Source organism: Solea solea, chromosome 1 (genome assembly GCF_958295425.1).
Source record: "Solea solea chromosome 1, fSolSol10.1, whole genome shotgun sequence".
In the NCBI taxonomy this organism is placed as follows: Eukaryota; Metazoa; Chordata; class Actinopteri; order Pleuronectiformes; family Soleidae; genus Solea; species Solea solea.
This window is the reverse complement of record NC_081134.1, coordinates 6,541,056-6,553,490: the sequence shown is the minus strand read 5'-3', so window position 1 is coordinate 6,553,490 and position 12,435 is coordinate 6,541,056. Positions and strand designations below refer to the sequence as shown.

The 12,435-nt window shown below is 38.9% G+C and overlaps 2 protein-coding genes across 2 annotated transcripts; one reads left to right on the top strand and one right to left on the bottom strand.

Moving 5' to 3' along the window:
- Positions 1–298: 298 nt before the first annotated feature.
- LOC131470423 (ras-related protein Rab-18-B-like) lies at positions 299–5,101 on the bottom strand. The gene is made up of 7 exons (XM_058646241.1): positions 4,891–5,101; positions 4,420–4,475; positions 4,220–4,281; positions 3,408–3,480; positions 3,032–3,150; positions 2,866–2,932; positions 299–2,230 (listed from the first exon to the last, which is right to left on the bottom strand). The coding sequence occupies exons 1-7, from the start codon at positions 4,956–4,958 to the stop codon at positions 2,058–2,060; spliced, it is 618 nt and encodes a 205-aa protein (XP_058502224.1). The 5' UTR covers positions 4,959–5,101; the 3' UTR covers positions 299–2,057.
- A 1,951-nt stretch (positions 5,102–7,052) lies between these two features.
- Positions 7,053–11,756, top strand: LOC131464258 (patched domain-containing protein 3). The gene is made up of 4 exons (XM_058636663.1): positions 7,053–8,237; positions 8,335–8,456; positions 9,115–9,260; positions 10,174–11,756. The coding sequence occupies exons 1-4, from the start codon at positions 7,518–7,520 to the stop codon at positions 11,676–11,678; spliced, it is 2,493 nt and encodes an 830-aa protein (XP_058492646.1). The 5' UTR covers positions 7,053–7,517; the 3' UTR covers positions 11,679–11,756.
- The last annotated feature ends 679 nt before the right edge of the window (positions 11,757–12,435 follow it).

Sequence of the window (12,435 nt, the reverse complement as noted above, 5' to 3'; positions counted from 1 at the left end):
AATAAATTCTCTAAGTTGCACTGCTTTTTTTCCCCTCACATGCAAAAAAAAATTTTTTTCTTTTTTATTAATTGCTCTTGGGGCCCCCTGGTTGTCACGGGGCCCTAAGCAGCCACTTAGTTCGCTTATGCCTTGGGCCGGCTCTGCCTGAGAACGCTTTCCTCCTCGCATGTATGACAAAGTGTTATAGAAAGAGCAACTCAGTGATGTTTCCACTGTAAACCTGCTTTTGAATAGTTTGGATGAAATGACAGTTCTCAAATGGCAACTGAACAATAGTTAGTTCTGAGCGACGGCATCTTGACACAGTCATTTATTTCATTTTGAAACAATGCAAACATTATACGACCCTAGGTCCAGCAAATGTCACTCAATGTTAAGGCAGATATCAGGTTAACATATTGCTGCATATGATTATAATATATGCTTAGCAAAAGCCACGTGGAAATCAGGGAAAATGTCAATCAACAAAAGACTAAATTCAAACAAAGAGAAAAAAATACACCAAACATTTACCCAGGTTGGGAGGAAAGAAAGCTCTGGGGAATGCTAATATTTAAAATGTGTCAGTCACCACAACACTAAGCTCAAAATAAATGGAATAGAAAAAGCTGATAGGAACTGTTTGAGACCATATACATACAGGCAAAATACCAGGGGGCTCCAGGGAATAGAACATAGGGCTGAGCAACAGTTCAATAACAATGATTATTGCAATAAAACGTACTTCAATAGCAACACAACAAAAGTTTCCAGCACAAACACACTTTGAGATGTAACATGATTGCTATGAACGTCTTCAGATTTGTGAAATGTTTCACTGTGTAAAAACCCCAATTATCTGGTTTCTTCAACTGTCACCCAGGACCCAAAACATTTTTTATGACACTCATCACAATTACTAATGATATCGTGTGATTTGTCGATATTTATTTATTTATTTATTTCCGCCCAGCCCTAACTGAACTAGAAGAGTTGGAAATACTGTACACCACGCACTTGTAGCTCTGGAAGTTATGGTCCCGGTCAGCCATGCAAAGACAAATACAAAGAAAGGTTGCAGGAATATAAGAGATGTTCATTTGTAAACATCTATGTATTTTAAAGAAATATAAGAGCTGAATAAAAATACACTAGTGTCAGTATGAAATGTGAAATGTCTTCTTTGGGAGCTTCCACAGTGTTCTGGTGCATAATAACGCAATGAGTCTCTCTCGCCACTATCCTTCATCAAAGTGATTAGGTATGAATTTAATGAAGCTTATATAAATACTTTGCATAACTTGTGAAAACATTTAGTTCTTTTTTTGAAGCTAGAAGTATTTACAGCTTGCATAGCATAAAGCAGGATATGTTTTCTCCCCGTGGTAAATAACAGCTCAGACTTTATTGTTACTTCGCCAAGAAAGTTGTGTTTTCGGCCACATTTGTCTTTTTGTCTGACTACGGGCAGCATAACTCAAAAAGCAAAAGATAAATTTGAATTCAATTTTCTGGGGATGAAGGTTATGGCTCAAGGAAGAAGTAAATAGGTTTTGATGGTGACATGGCCTCAGATGGCTCCAGTTCCTTTTAACGAAGTGGAAAACCTACCAGATAGGGGAGTGTAATGACACTGTGGGAAACCGAGTGGCATTGGCAGAATTTTGTGCCCTCCAAGTGCTTTCTCTCATTAATCATTTCAAATCAAAATTGACAGTTAATGTACAGCAACCTACAAATGAGTTCATGTTATAGGCACTATGCTATTAACCTAATGCCTCGATGTACAACAGAATCACTTTTGCAGACATGTAATTGCATGACATACACATATACTTGGCATGGATAAGTTAATTTAAAATACTACATTTCTTTTACAATATGCTACTCTTACATGATCCTTTTATTCATGGTTTTTAGTGAAAATAGTGACGTGACAGATGATGGTTGAAAAGGAAGTGTGCAAACAGCAAAGTCCATTCGTCTAGTACTTATCCACTTCCACCTCTCTAGCTTTCTGGCTCTGGTCCGTGGTCATTCCAAACAGGCTGGTGATTTTTCATTTTGTTTCAGTATCACGGTATGGAACAGTATCCTCCACATCCCCTAACACTTGCCTGGTCCTGGTCCCCCAGACGGATCTTCTCGCCTTGGCTTTCACTCTCCCAAAGCCCTGGAGTCTGGAGGATCTTCTCCACAAGCTCCTCGAAGGCACACTGGACACCATCTTTGGTCTTTGCACTGGCCTCTGTACAAAGGAAGGAGGAATGTTAAGATATAGGAATTTAGGACGGTAATCTCCAAAATGAAACAGAAAAACATCAGAGGTACATGTCAGCATTCTTCTGACGAGTAAGATGTTACAAATGTTCATGTGTTATTGAAAATATCAAGTATGAAATGACTTCATTTAAGAGGAGACATCCACTGGGATGAAGATATACTGACAGCAGTTTAAAACCATTACATCTTCTAGCCCAACTCTTTTCATACAAAAACCCTCAATTTAGCCGTTCTTCTAAAATGGAAACTCCACAGAAGAGTTAACCTAATTTCCCAGTAAGGGGCAGATAGGAGATGAGAATAAGGAACACGTGTAGACATGGGTTCGATAAATGAAAGCCCACAAGATTTGAATCATAATGCAGTTCTTCTGCAGTCAGTGGCTGCATCCTTCAGTGCTTACTCAAAAATCTGCACAGTATAAACAACGCAATAAACCCAAACAACATACACAACTTAGTTAAGCATGTCTTGAGACTTGTTCCAAGTAAGCAATTATAGTTATGCCTTAGTACACTGTCTAAATATCATGAACTTATAGTGTAAGGCTCTTTTTGTTTAGATGTCCATATCTAACCAGCCCCCAACATGGATACTTACCAATAAAAAGCATAGAGTGTTTCCGAGCAAATTTCAAGCCTTCATTTCTGTTCACTTCATGGTCATCCTGAAAAACAAAGACACATCTGATGTAATTTTCCCTATGTAGCATACACATTTGTTAAGTATAAACTGTTACTATCATAATAATGGCAGAGTGACTTACCATATCAATCTTATTTCCCACCAGCATTTTTACAATGTCATTGCGGGTGGTATAGGTTTCTAATTCATTCAGCCAGTTTCCCAACTTTGTAAAAGTGTCACGCTTTGTCACATCATACACTGTAAAAATTAAAGAAGTTGGTGTGAGAGAGAATCAATTAGTATAAAAGCATCTTCATAGACTAAACAAATTCAGTTGCTCTCAATCTTTTTGTTTCATCATTCAAGTATTTAAGCAATTAGGTGAAACAGATAATAGGCCTGTGATGTCAAAGGGATTTGTGAAAATAAAACACAACTGCAAGACAAAAAGAAAAAGAAACAGAGACATATTTTCTTAAAAATATTTGTTTAAATAATGACTATAATGTGTTTACCGAGTATGACTCCTTGTGCACCACGGTAATAGCTAGGTGTCAGGGTACGAAATCTTTCCTGTCCGGCTGTGTCCTGCAGAAGTGAAGACAGCAAAAGACTCAATGACAGTAAACTTTTAGAATCATCACTACAAGCAGCTACTGTATGTCCAAGCACTCCCCAGACACACACAAAAACTGTGACTCTCACATATGTCTGCAAGGTCTCAGGACTGTTCCACTATGAATTGTCTGTTGACCATGACTTTGTCCTTGATTTAGGGAAATATACACAATTCATACTCTTTTACTTTTACCAGGGCTGATACATATTAAGTGTTTTATGTGTAGTTGTATAGTTTTTTTTTGATAAATACACAATTGGGTTGAAGTAAACCAAACATTAGTAACAAAGGCAAATATTTTGCAATCTTGCGCTATTCTGTAATTTCAGCCTTAGATCTTGCCTTGCGACATCTAGTTTCTTATAATGCCTTATGTTTCTTGCAAACACATCAATTTTACTGACAACACATGAGTGAAAACCTCCACCAGAGTCACTCACTTTCCCTTAGTGTCATCCTTGCATTTGGATCAGGCTCACCACCAAATTCAAATTATTTCACCTCTTGAGCAATAATCTGAATCCCCAGAAAAATTCAGCCAAATCCAATATCAATGTCAGACAAACACCAAATACATAAAAAACAATCTCACTCCCTAGTGATGGGACGTTTTCTAGGCAATGTCACCATCTAGAGGGGAATTTCTGTACTTCATAATATTTTTGTCTGACAGGTAAACAACTCCTAGGTGCAGTGTAAACAACTTACCCATATTGCAAGCTTTGCCTTGTTCCCATCAATAGCGAGTGTTTTTACTTTAAAATCCACTCCTGCTCAGAGAGAAAAAAATAGGACTGTGAACAAATAAGTAATCTTAAGTAATTAATAATAATCTTATTTCTACAACGTTGTTTTGGTGCCCTGAGAACCTGTATGTGTGAAAGAGAGGGGGAGAGAGAAAGACAAACCTATTGTGGCAGACTGATCTGGATCAAAAGTGTCTTCTGTGAACCTCAGAAGAAGACTGTGGGGGAACAAAGGTAACATGAGATTAGCAGTCAGGCCATTGCTGACGTTATAAAAACCTCTGCTACTTCTATCAGGTACGTGAATGTCTCAGGACAACAACAAACACAGCTGTGATGTTGATAACAATAAATGTGGTTGAACAGCATCATTACTATATGCCAACATGCCTTCACTGTGAGCAGTAACTTTGTGGCTGTTTATTTAAGCCTCACAATTACAACTTTGTGGGAGAGACGGCTCCACAAACAACAGCAACAGCAGCAGCAGCAGCAGCAGTAGCAGTAGCAGCAGTAGCAGCAGTAGCAGCTTCCCGTAGCACCACTTGCTAAGCTGTGGAGGAATTAACTTACACAAGAGTGTCAACATTCACAACAGGCTAGCTGCTAAGCTCGCTACAACAAGCGACCAACCTGGACTTTCCGACTCCGCTTTCACCAATTATCAATAGTTTTAGAGTTGTCAACACGTCCTCGTCCATAATCCTGCGGCAGCTGGCCTTAGCCGACACTTAGAACGATTTAAAAGACAGTTTGGACTTCTTTTAGAACAGAAGACTAGCTGTTACGATAACAGCCTGCCGTTAGCACTACTTCCGTCAATCCTGTGACGCGTTAGGTTCATGTACAGTCTCCCCAGATCTCGCGAGAGAGACACACACGATATGCCTTTCATGTACAAAAAAGGAATCAAATAAGTAAGACTACAAATGAAACGCCATTGTTTTTAAATGAAATGTTGAATGCACAATACTTACAATAACTTACATTTAAAAGTAAACCTTTTAATGTTTTTGTACACTTTTGTACACACAATTTCTAATATTTCAGAGAACAAAAAAATATAATGAAGCCTGAATAAATAAGTGGAATTTGTTTTCAGCTTGTTTTTCCAGACTGTAACTGGCAAAGAAAGCTGCAACCAGCATGTGTAATGATATGGTGGAACATGCATATTAATCACTGTAATAGCTCTGTAATCTGTATAATTCAGTTCAATTTGACATCAAGGTAAAGGCTTCAAATAAGTAAAATTAGCTTACTGCCTCTTCTTGTCTGTACTATTTATTTACTTATTTATTTATTTCATTCTTTCTAATATTTGACTTTTGATCTTACGTAAAGGACAGACCTTTTAGCCCTTTGTTACCTGGGCATGCTTTAGATTCAGCCGGAATTTGAGTAAACTGATAACTCTTTAACTGATACTTTACCCACAGTTTTTTTTTTGTATCCACTTGTGTTTTATTGTGATTTCAGAGTTTCAAAAAGGTTCATTTTAAATACTCTTGATTTTAGGAAATGGTATTTTACCTACCTTTTCATCTCTCTGTTATCATTGTACAAGTGTTGTTCAATAAATGTTTAATTAAGTTGAGCAAATGTGTGTATGTGTATTATTTGTCACTGTAAATATAATTAATAGACAGAAAAATAGTATAATAAAACAGTGCTACTATTACTGTTTGACTGTTAAGATAAGATAAAATGACCATTTCACATTTCCGATTGACATGTTTTAGTGTTCCAGGAACTTCTCCCTTCCAGTGAACTGTAAGTAATTTTATTGCAGCTATCATCATGGCTGTAATGCATGATGGGAAGGATTGTAAACACACACACACACACACACGCACGGACGCATGCACACGCACACGCACACGAAGGCTGATCTACTGATCTTTAACCCGTAACTTGTAAATAAAGCATTTGTTTATAAATTAATAAACAAATAAACAATAAATGTGTTTATTCTTGGTGTTTCTGAATCATCATCAATTATCACCCTGTAAGCAACTCCTTCCACCATGACCAAGGAAACTAGAGCCCCCCAAAACGACTACATGTGATCTCCAGACAGACTTCCGTGAGGTGATTATATTATTAAGGTTAATAAAATACTCCTTCTTGTTTTGTATCAAAAGAGCAAGATTGTCCTATTTGTCACATGCATTTAATGAACTTTTCCAGCCACATTTTGGATTCATTTGTCTAAATTGTACGAATGAGTGCTATATTTTTGGTTGTTGCTACTTTTTTGGAGTTAAACCAACACCACCAAAATCATTTTTTATTGCTGTGTATTGCACCCGCCCTAAACACAAAAACTACATTATAAAATAATAAAGTGCTTATAATAAAGGGTAAAGTGCTTGTGCCTAATGACACCCATGTGAACATGCTTCCTTGTTGCTTAGACTGATGTTGAGAGATTAAGCCTGTCCAGATTTCTGCTGGCTGATCCCTTTAGCTCAATACTCCCTTCTGGAAAGGGTAACCAGAACAAGTACGGCGGGTTCAACGCGACTGTCTTTCTGAAGGTTTATTCCACATACACAGTTAAACAGCAGTCAGTTAGTAGCCAGAAGCCAGTCAGTTAGGTCCTGATGATAGATAGATTTACAAAGGCACATACGAAGGTTAATATATAACAAAACATGGCTTTTTTAAAGGCACTTCAAAGGCAACGGTGCTTTGATACCAATTACAACAATGAACAGATAATAGGAATGTGTGAATGTGCTCATTTAGCAAGTCTGACAGTGAATCATGTGGAACTAGCATCTATGAAATGATTTACTGCCATTTTAAAACTCTGTTGAAGTGGTGAGAAACTAGTCAGAGAGACTAATGCCGCACATTATGAAGAACAACACATCTTTGTTCTGTGTTCTACACGGAGTTAATCTGCAGTGGCTCTAAACACTGTGTTACCCAACTGGGAGAGGGGAATCACCTGGGGGCTAAGCAATAGAGAAGCGTAATGGAACCAGTGAGCCATTCTACACCTTAACCTCAGTAGGCTCTTTGATCGAGTTGGCCCTGAATTCTTATTTATCTCTGTTCCTTACAGGTAAGACTGACCCTGTGATTATGCAAATCTAAATCCAGGAAGGAACTGAACAGCAGTGGCACCATAATAAAAATACAGCTGGTTGTAAATACTGTCCCTACCAGCGTCAGTCAGACCTTTGCGAGGATAGGAGCAGTATAGTGAGAGTATAACCACACAGACGTGTAGTGCAGAAGTGTCTGCAGCAATGGCCAAGTGCCGCATGGATTGCATAGAGAGACACCTGTCTATCTGGTTTGAGAGGATAGGGTTTTTTATTGGATCTCATCCCTGGTGGTACCTCATCACCCCTCTTTTTCTCTCAGCACTTCTGGGAAGCGGGTTTTATTTTTTACCGTGCAGGATGTCCAACAACATCGAAGAAGAGTTCACACCTTTTAACGGACAAGCCAAGAAGGAGCGGGAGTACATCCAAGAAACATTTCCAGTGAACGAGTCCATGTTTTCAAGGCTGAGGCTGAGCACAGATGGGAATTATGCAACTCTCATAGCCACAAGTGACAGGAATATCCTGACAGTCGAGTCACTTCAGGTGATTCTTCACTTGGACCTAAAAATCAGGCGTATGGTTGTAGAGTTTGGTAACCAGTCCTTTACGTATGCGGATATCTGTGCTGAAGTGATGGGATCCTGTGTGTCTAATGATATTCTCGATCTTATTAAATACAATGCCAGCAACATAGGTGCTCTCAGATTGACATTTCCATGGTATGACTCAGATTCTAAGAGAGTTCCTCTATATTTAAGTCTGGGCAGTGTGAAAGTAAACGAGGAGAGCTCAGTTGTTGAAAGCGCTCACGCCATCCAGCTCTACTACTTTTTACAGGAGGGAAATAAACCAAAAACAGACCTTTGGTTGGAAAAGTTCATCGATATGGTCTCAAATGCATCTTCAGCACACATTCAGGTGAGCATACCTACAACATAGTAGAGATTTTAAGTGTAGATCTTCATTTACTGACAGTGGCGTTTGTTAAAATTGATTTGACCATTTTTTTCCCCAGGTGTCATACTCCACCTCTATGTCACTTCAGTGGGAATTTGAGGAAACACCAAGTTCTGTAATCTCTTTATTCTCCATCACATATGCCATCGCCATCACATTTTCAATTGCATCGTGTTGGAGGTTGGTAAATCATATATATATATATATATATATATATATACACATATATATGTATATATATATATATATATGTATATATATATATATATATATATATTTGAACCAGGTTACAAGCCCAATTCTCCTTCTACTTGACCATGGGTAGCCCCAACTTTTAAGGGCCAGAGTGTAAAATTGAACATATGCATGTATGAATTAAAGTGTATAATTGCTTGAAACAATTATTTGGGTTACATAGCCTTAGACTAAGACTGTTTACGTGTATTAAGACAAACTCACCAGAGTGTGTAATTCATTTTTTGATTTAGATCTTACTACAGAAATGAAGATCAACAGGTATTCTAACTTTTAACGCAAGCATTATGTGCTGTGTGACCAAGGTTATAATAGTTTATTTATTTATTTATTTATTTATTTATTTATATATTATATAACAACCATTGAAAATAAACGCACTTCATATGAACCCAAAAGGATTATGTATGAAATGAATTTACAAAAGACAAAAACTAAGCACGTGTTGCTACAACTTTAGTTAGTTTTGTAAACACATGATTCCGTTTCAGTTAGTTATTGTTTTTTTTTTTTTTTCCTTTTTCGTTAACTATAATAACCTTTGTGAGTGACTGAATGTATTTGTATTCTCTGAATCCTTCAGGTTGGATAATGTGCGGACAAAGGTGTGGGTGGCGTGGTTTGGAGTCTTCTCCACTGGTCTATCCATCCTGAGTGGGTTTGGAGCTTTGTTGCTGCTGGGTCAACCTTTTGTTATGCCAGCTGCCTCGTGCCCTTTCCTGATATTAGGTGAGTTTGCATTAAACATCCAACATCCACTCTCCAAAAGGCCTCAAACGACAGAGCTATCGATTAAAGATTAAAGCTGCAGTGCAGAACTTTAGGTGAATGTGGTTGTTTTTCTGCCTCAGAGTGAACAGAAAGTCAAACGTACAAGTTACTCGTACAAGTCATACTTTACATGCTTTACTAGAGCAATATTGCTGAGGTCTCTAGTCTGTCTTTACATCTGCTGTTGTATGACAAACACGGTTAGTTTTAAATGTTGTTTTAAATGTAATTGGCCACTGTCCAGATTTGAAAAGGTACACAAAACCGTTTTAAACTACCAATGGCTTGATAGTTGTTGCACAATATGTGTATTTGTATTACCAAGCGGACGGGAACCACAGTGCAATGTCTTTTCTTTGAGGACAGAGGACAAGCTGGACAAGTAAAGCACTGAAAAGAAGAGTGGTTAGGAGAACTGGGTATTTATTGCAGGTGGTTGACAAGTGGCAATCAGGATGTGGAGCAGCAGGTGTGTGTGAAGGAGACACACACACACACACACACACACAGTGAAACCTTACAATTTTGGCTTAAAATCAGTCTGATTTTTAAAATCAAGATGAATCACTCAGAAAGTGACTAAACATTTTCAAACAGCAGCGTTTCACTGTTAATGAAAGGGATAAATGCTTCCTCCAATCACCCGTTATACCAGATTTCATTATAAATGTATGGTGTTGTTGGTTCAATTTTGTTCAGCACTTTTTGTGTCATATTTAGCAGATGAACAAGAATAATAAATGTCTGCCGATAAATGTTGAAAACAGGTAAGGACATATACCATTAACTGCTCCCAGTTAATGGAAGACCTATGTCAAAAGTCATATATGCCATTTTAAAAAATCTCTTCCTCTGTATTGTTTTATTCTAGGTATTGGGATTGATGATATGTTCATCATGATATCCAGTTGGCAGAGGACCTGTGTCATGGACAGCGTCCCCACCCGGCTGGCTCACACCTACAAAGACGCTGCCATGTCCATCACCATCACCTCGCTGACTGATGCTCTGGCTTTCTTCCTGGGCTTCATCTCACCGTTTGGTTCAGTCCAGTCCTTCTGTCTCTACGCAGGGATTTGTGTTTGCTTCTGTTATTTGTACAACATCACTTTCCTGGGGGCCTGTATGGCTTTGAATGGGCACAGGGAAGAAGGGAATAGGCACTGGTTCACCTGTGCCGTCGTCCCGGTCTCACCCGCTGAGAATTCCAACGCTTGCAGCATCTGCTGTGTCGGAGGGAAATATGATAACGTCACCGAAAAGGAGGAGACTGAGTTCATAGGTCACGTGTTTGAGAAGTTCTACGGCCCATTTCTGACTCACAAGCTCATTAAAGTGCTTGTGCTTGTCATATATATGGGTTATTTAGCTGCAGGCATCTATGGTTGTTTGATCTTAGAGGAGGGACTCGATATCAGGAATCTGGCTTTAGATGACTCCTACTTGGTCGCTTATTACGATGATCAGAGGCAGCACTTTTCTGGGTACAGCGTCAATGTGATGGTGGCAGTGACTCAAACGATCGAATACTGGAACAGGACAGAGCAGGAGAGTTTGCAGTCGTGCATTTCGAATTTCCAAAGTTTGAGCTATGTCAACAGTACGATGGCCTGGTTTCTGTCCTTCCAACAGTATGCAGATGCCAACAAATTTGACATAAGCTCTGAAGAGGCTTTCCAAACCCATCTGTCACAATTCTTACAACACGCCCCGATGTTCAGACAGGACATCAACTTTACCGCAGACAACGAGATTGGGGCATCTCGCTTTTTCATTCAGACACTAGACAATGTGACAGAGAAGGAGATGATGACTGGTATCAGGAAAACAGCGGAGGAGTGTCCAATCAAGCTGCTGGTCTACCATCCTGCTTTCATCTACTTCGACCAGTACACGGTCATTGTGGAAAACACCATTCAAACCGTCCTGGTGGCTGTGTGCGTGATGCTCGTCGTCGCACTCCTCCTGATACCCAGTCTCCTGTGCTCTCTCTGGGTGGCCTTTGCGGTGTTGTCGGTGATTGTTGGCGTGAGTGGATTCATGGCACTGTGGGGCGTCAAGCTGGACAGCATTTCCATGATCAACCTCGTCATGAGCATTGGTTTCTCTGTGGATTTCTCAGCCCACATTTCGTACTCCTTCGTTACCAGTCCCAAGCGGGATCCAAATGAGAAAGCAATCGACGCCTTGGCCCATTTAGGGTATCCTGTCCTTCAGGGAGCGGTGTCCACTATTTTAGGCGTGGTGGTGCTGTCCGTGTCTGGGAGTTACATCTTCAGGACGTTCTTCAAGGTTGTGTTTCTTGTGATTACATTTGGGCTGGTGCACGGCTTGGTGTTCATCCCAGTGTTTCTGACACTGTTGAGGTGTTGTTAAAGTAGGGATTCTGCTTTGTATGTGTGTATATATATATATATATTTTTTTTTTCCCCACTAAAAGATGAGACACTTCCATGACACGTTTCAATGTTAATGAGTTCTTAAGTGTGGTTGTATATTATATTTATACATTATCAACATTTAATATTGCCCAGCATGCTGCTAATTCTGTAGACCCACCTGGGAGGGGGATAGTCATTTTGTAAGATGATGGTCGCCATTTAATTCTGTGTGAAAACTCAAGATTGTACAGCTCAAATATGTTATCATAGTTTAGTTTAGAGTTTGAAATCAATTCGATGACACAAACTTACCAAAACGAGGCAACAGGAGACCAGCAACTTTCGCAAACCCCACACACTACAAACAAAAAAAAATATCTCTGTGGAATTTGGCACAGTAATGTAATGTACTTTACTTCCTTTACAGCAACCCACAAGTGCTTCACAAAATAAAAGCATCATAGACACATAGCATTAAAAACACACGGTATAAAAAGAAACTCATGAAACATTAAACCAGCCATTAAGCATGAAAATACCAATAAAAAAAACCATAAAAGAATAAAAAGTGAAATAAAAGAATAAAACGGTCACCGCACGACTGGGTATTAAAAGCCATTCTGAATCAATATGTTTTAAGTTTGGATTTAAAAATAGTAGAGTGACCACTTTACAAACTTCTGTTTCCAGCTGAATCTTGAATCTAGATTAAAAAGGTGAAAACATATTCTAAACATACTGAAGACTTATGC

Excerpts from the sequence above, each read along its gene's own strand:
- LOC131470423 (XM_058646241.1), bottom strand. The coding sequence starts at position 4,958 with ATGGACGAGGACGTGTTGACAACTCTAAAACTATTGATAATTGGTGAA. Across the intron at positions 3,151-3,407 it reads TGCACAAGGAGTCATACTCG|TGTATGATGTGACAAAGCGT; the intron begins GTAAACACATTA and ends TAATTTTTACAG. Across the intron at positions 2,231-2,865 it reads ACACTCTATGCTTTTTATTG|AGGCCAGTGCAAAGACCAAA; the intron begins GTAAGTATCCAT and ends TCCTTTGTACAG.
- LOC131464258 (XM_058636663.1), top strand. The coding sequence starts at position 7,518 with ATGGCCAAGTGCCGCATGGATTGCATAGAGAGACACCTGTCTATCTGG. Across the intron at positions 8,238-8,334 it reads CATCTTCAGCACACATTCAG|GTGTCATACTCCACCTCTAT; the intron begins GTGAGCATACCT and ends TTTTTTCCCCAG. Across the intron at positions 8,457-9,114 it reads TCAATTGCATCGTGTTGGAG|GTTGGATAATGTGCGGACAA; the intron begins GTTGGTAAATCA and ends TGAATCCTTCAG.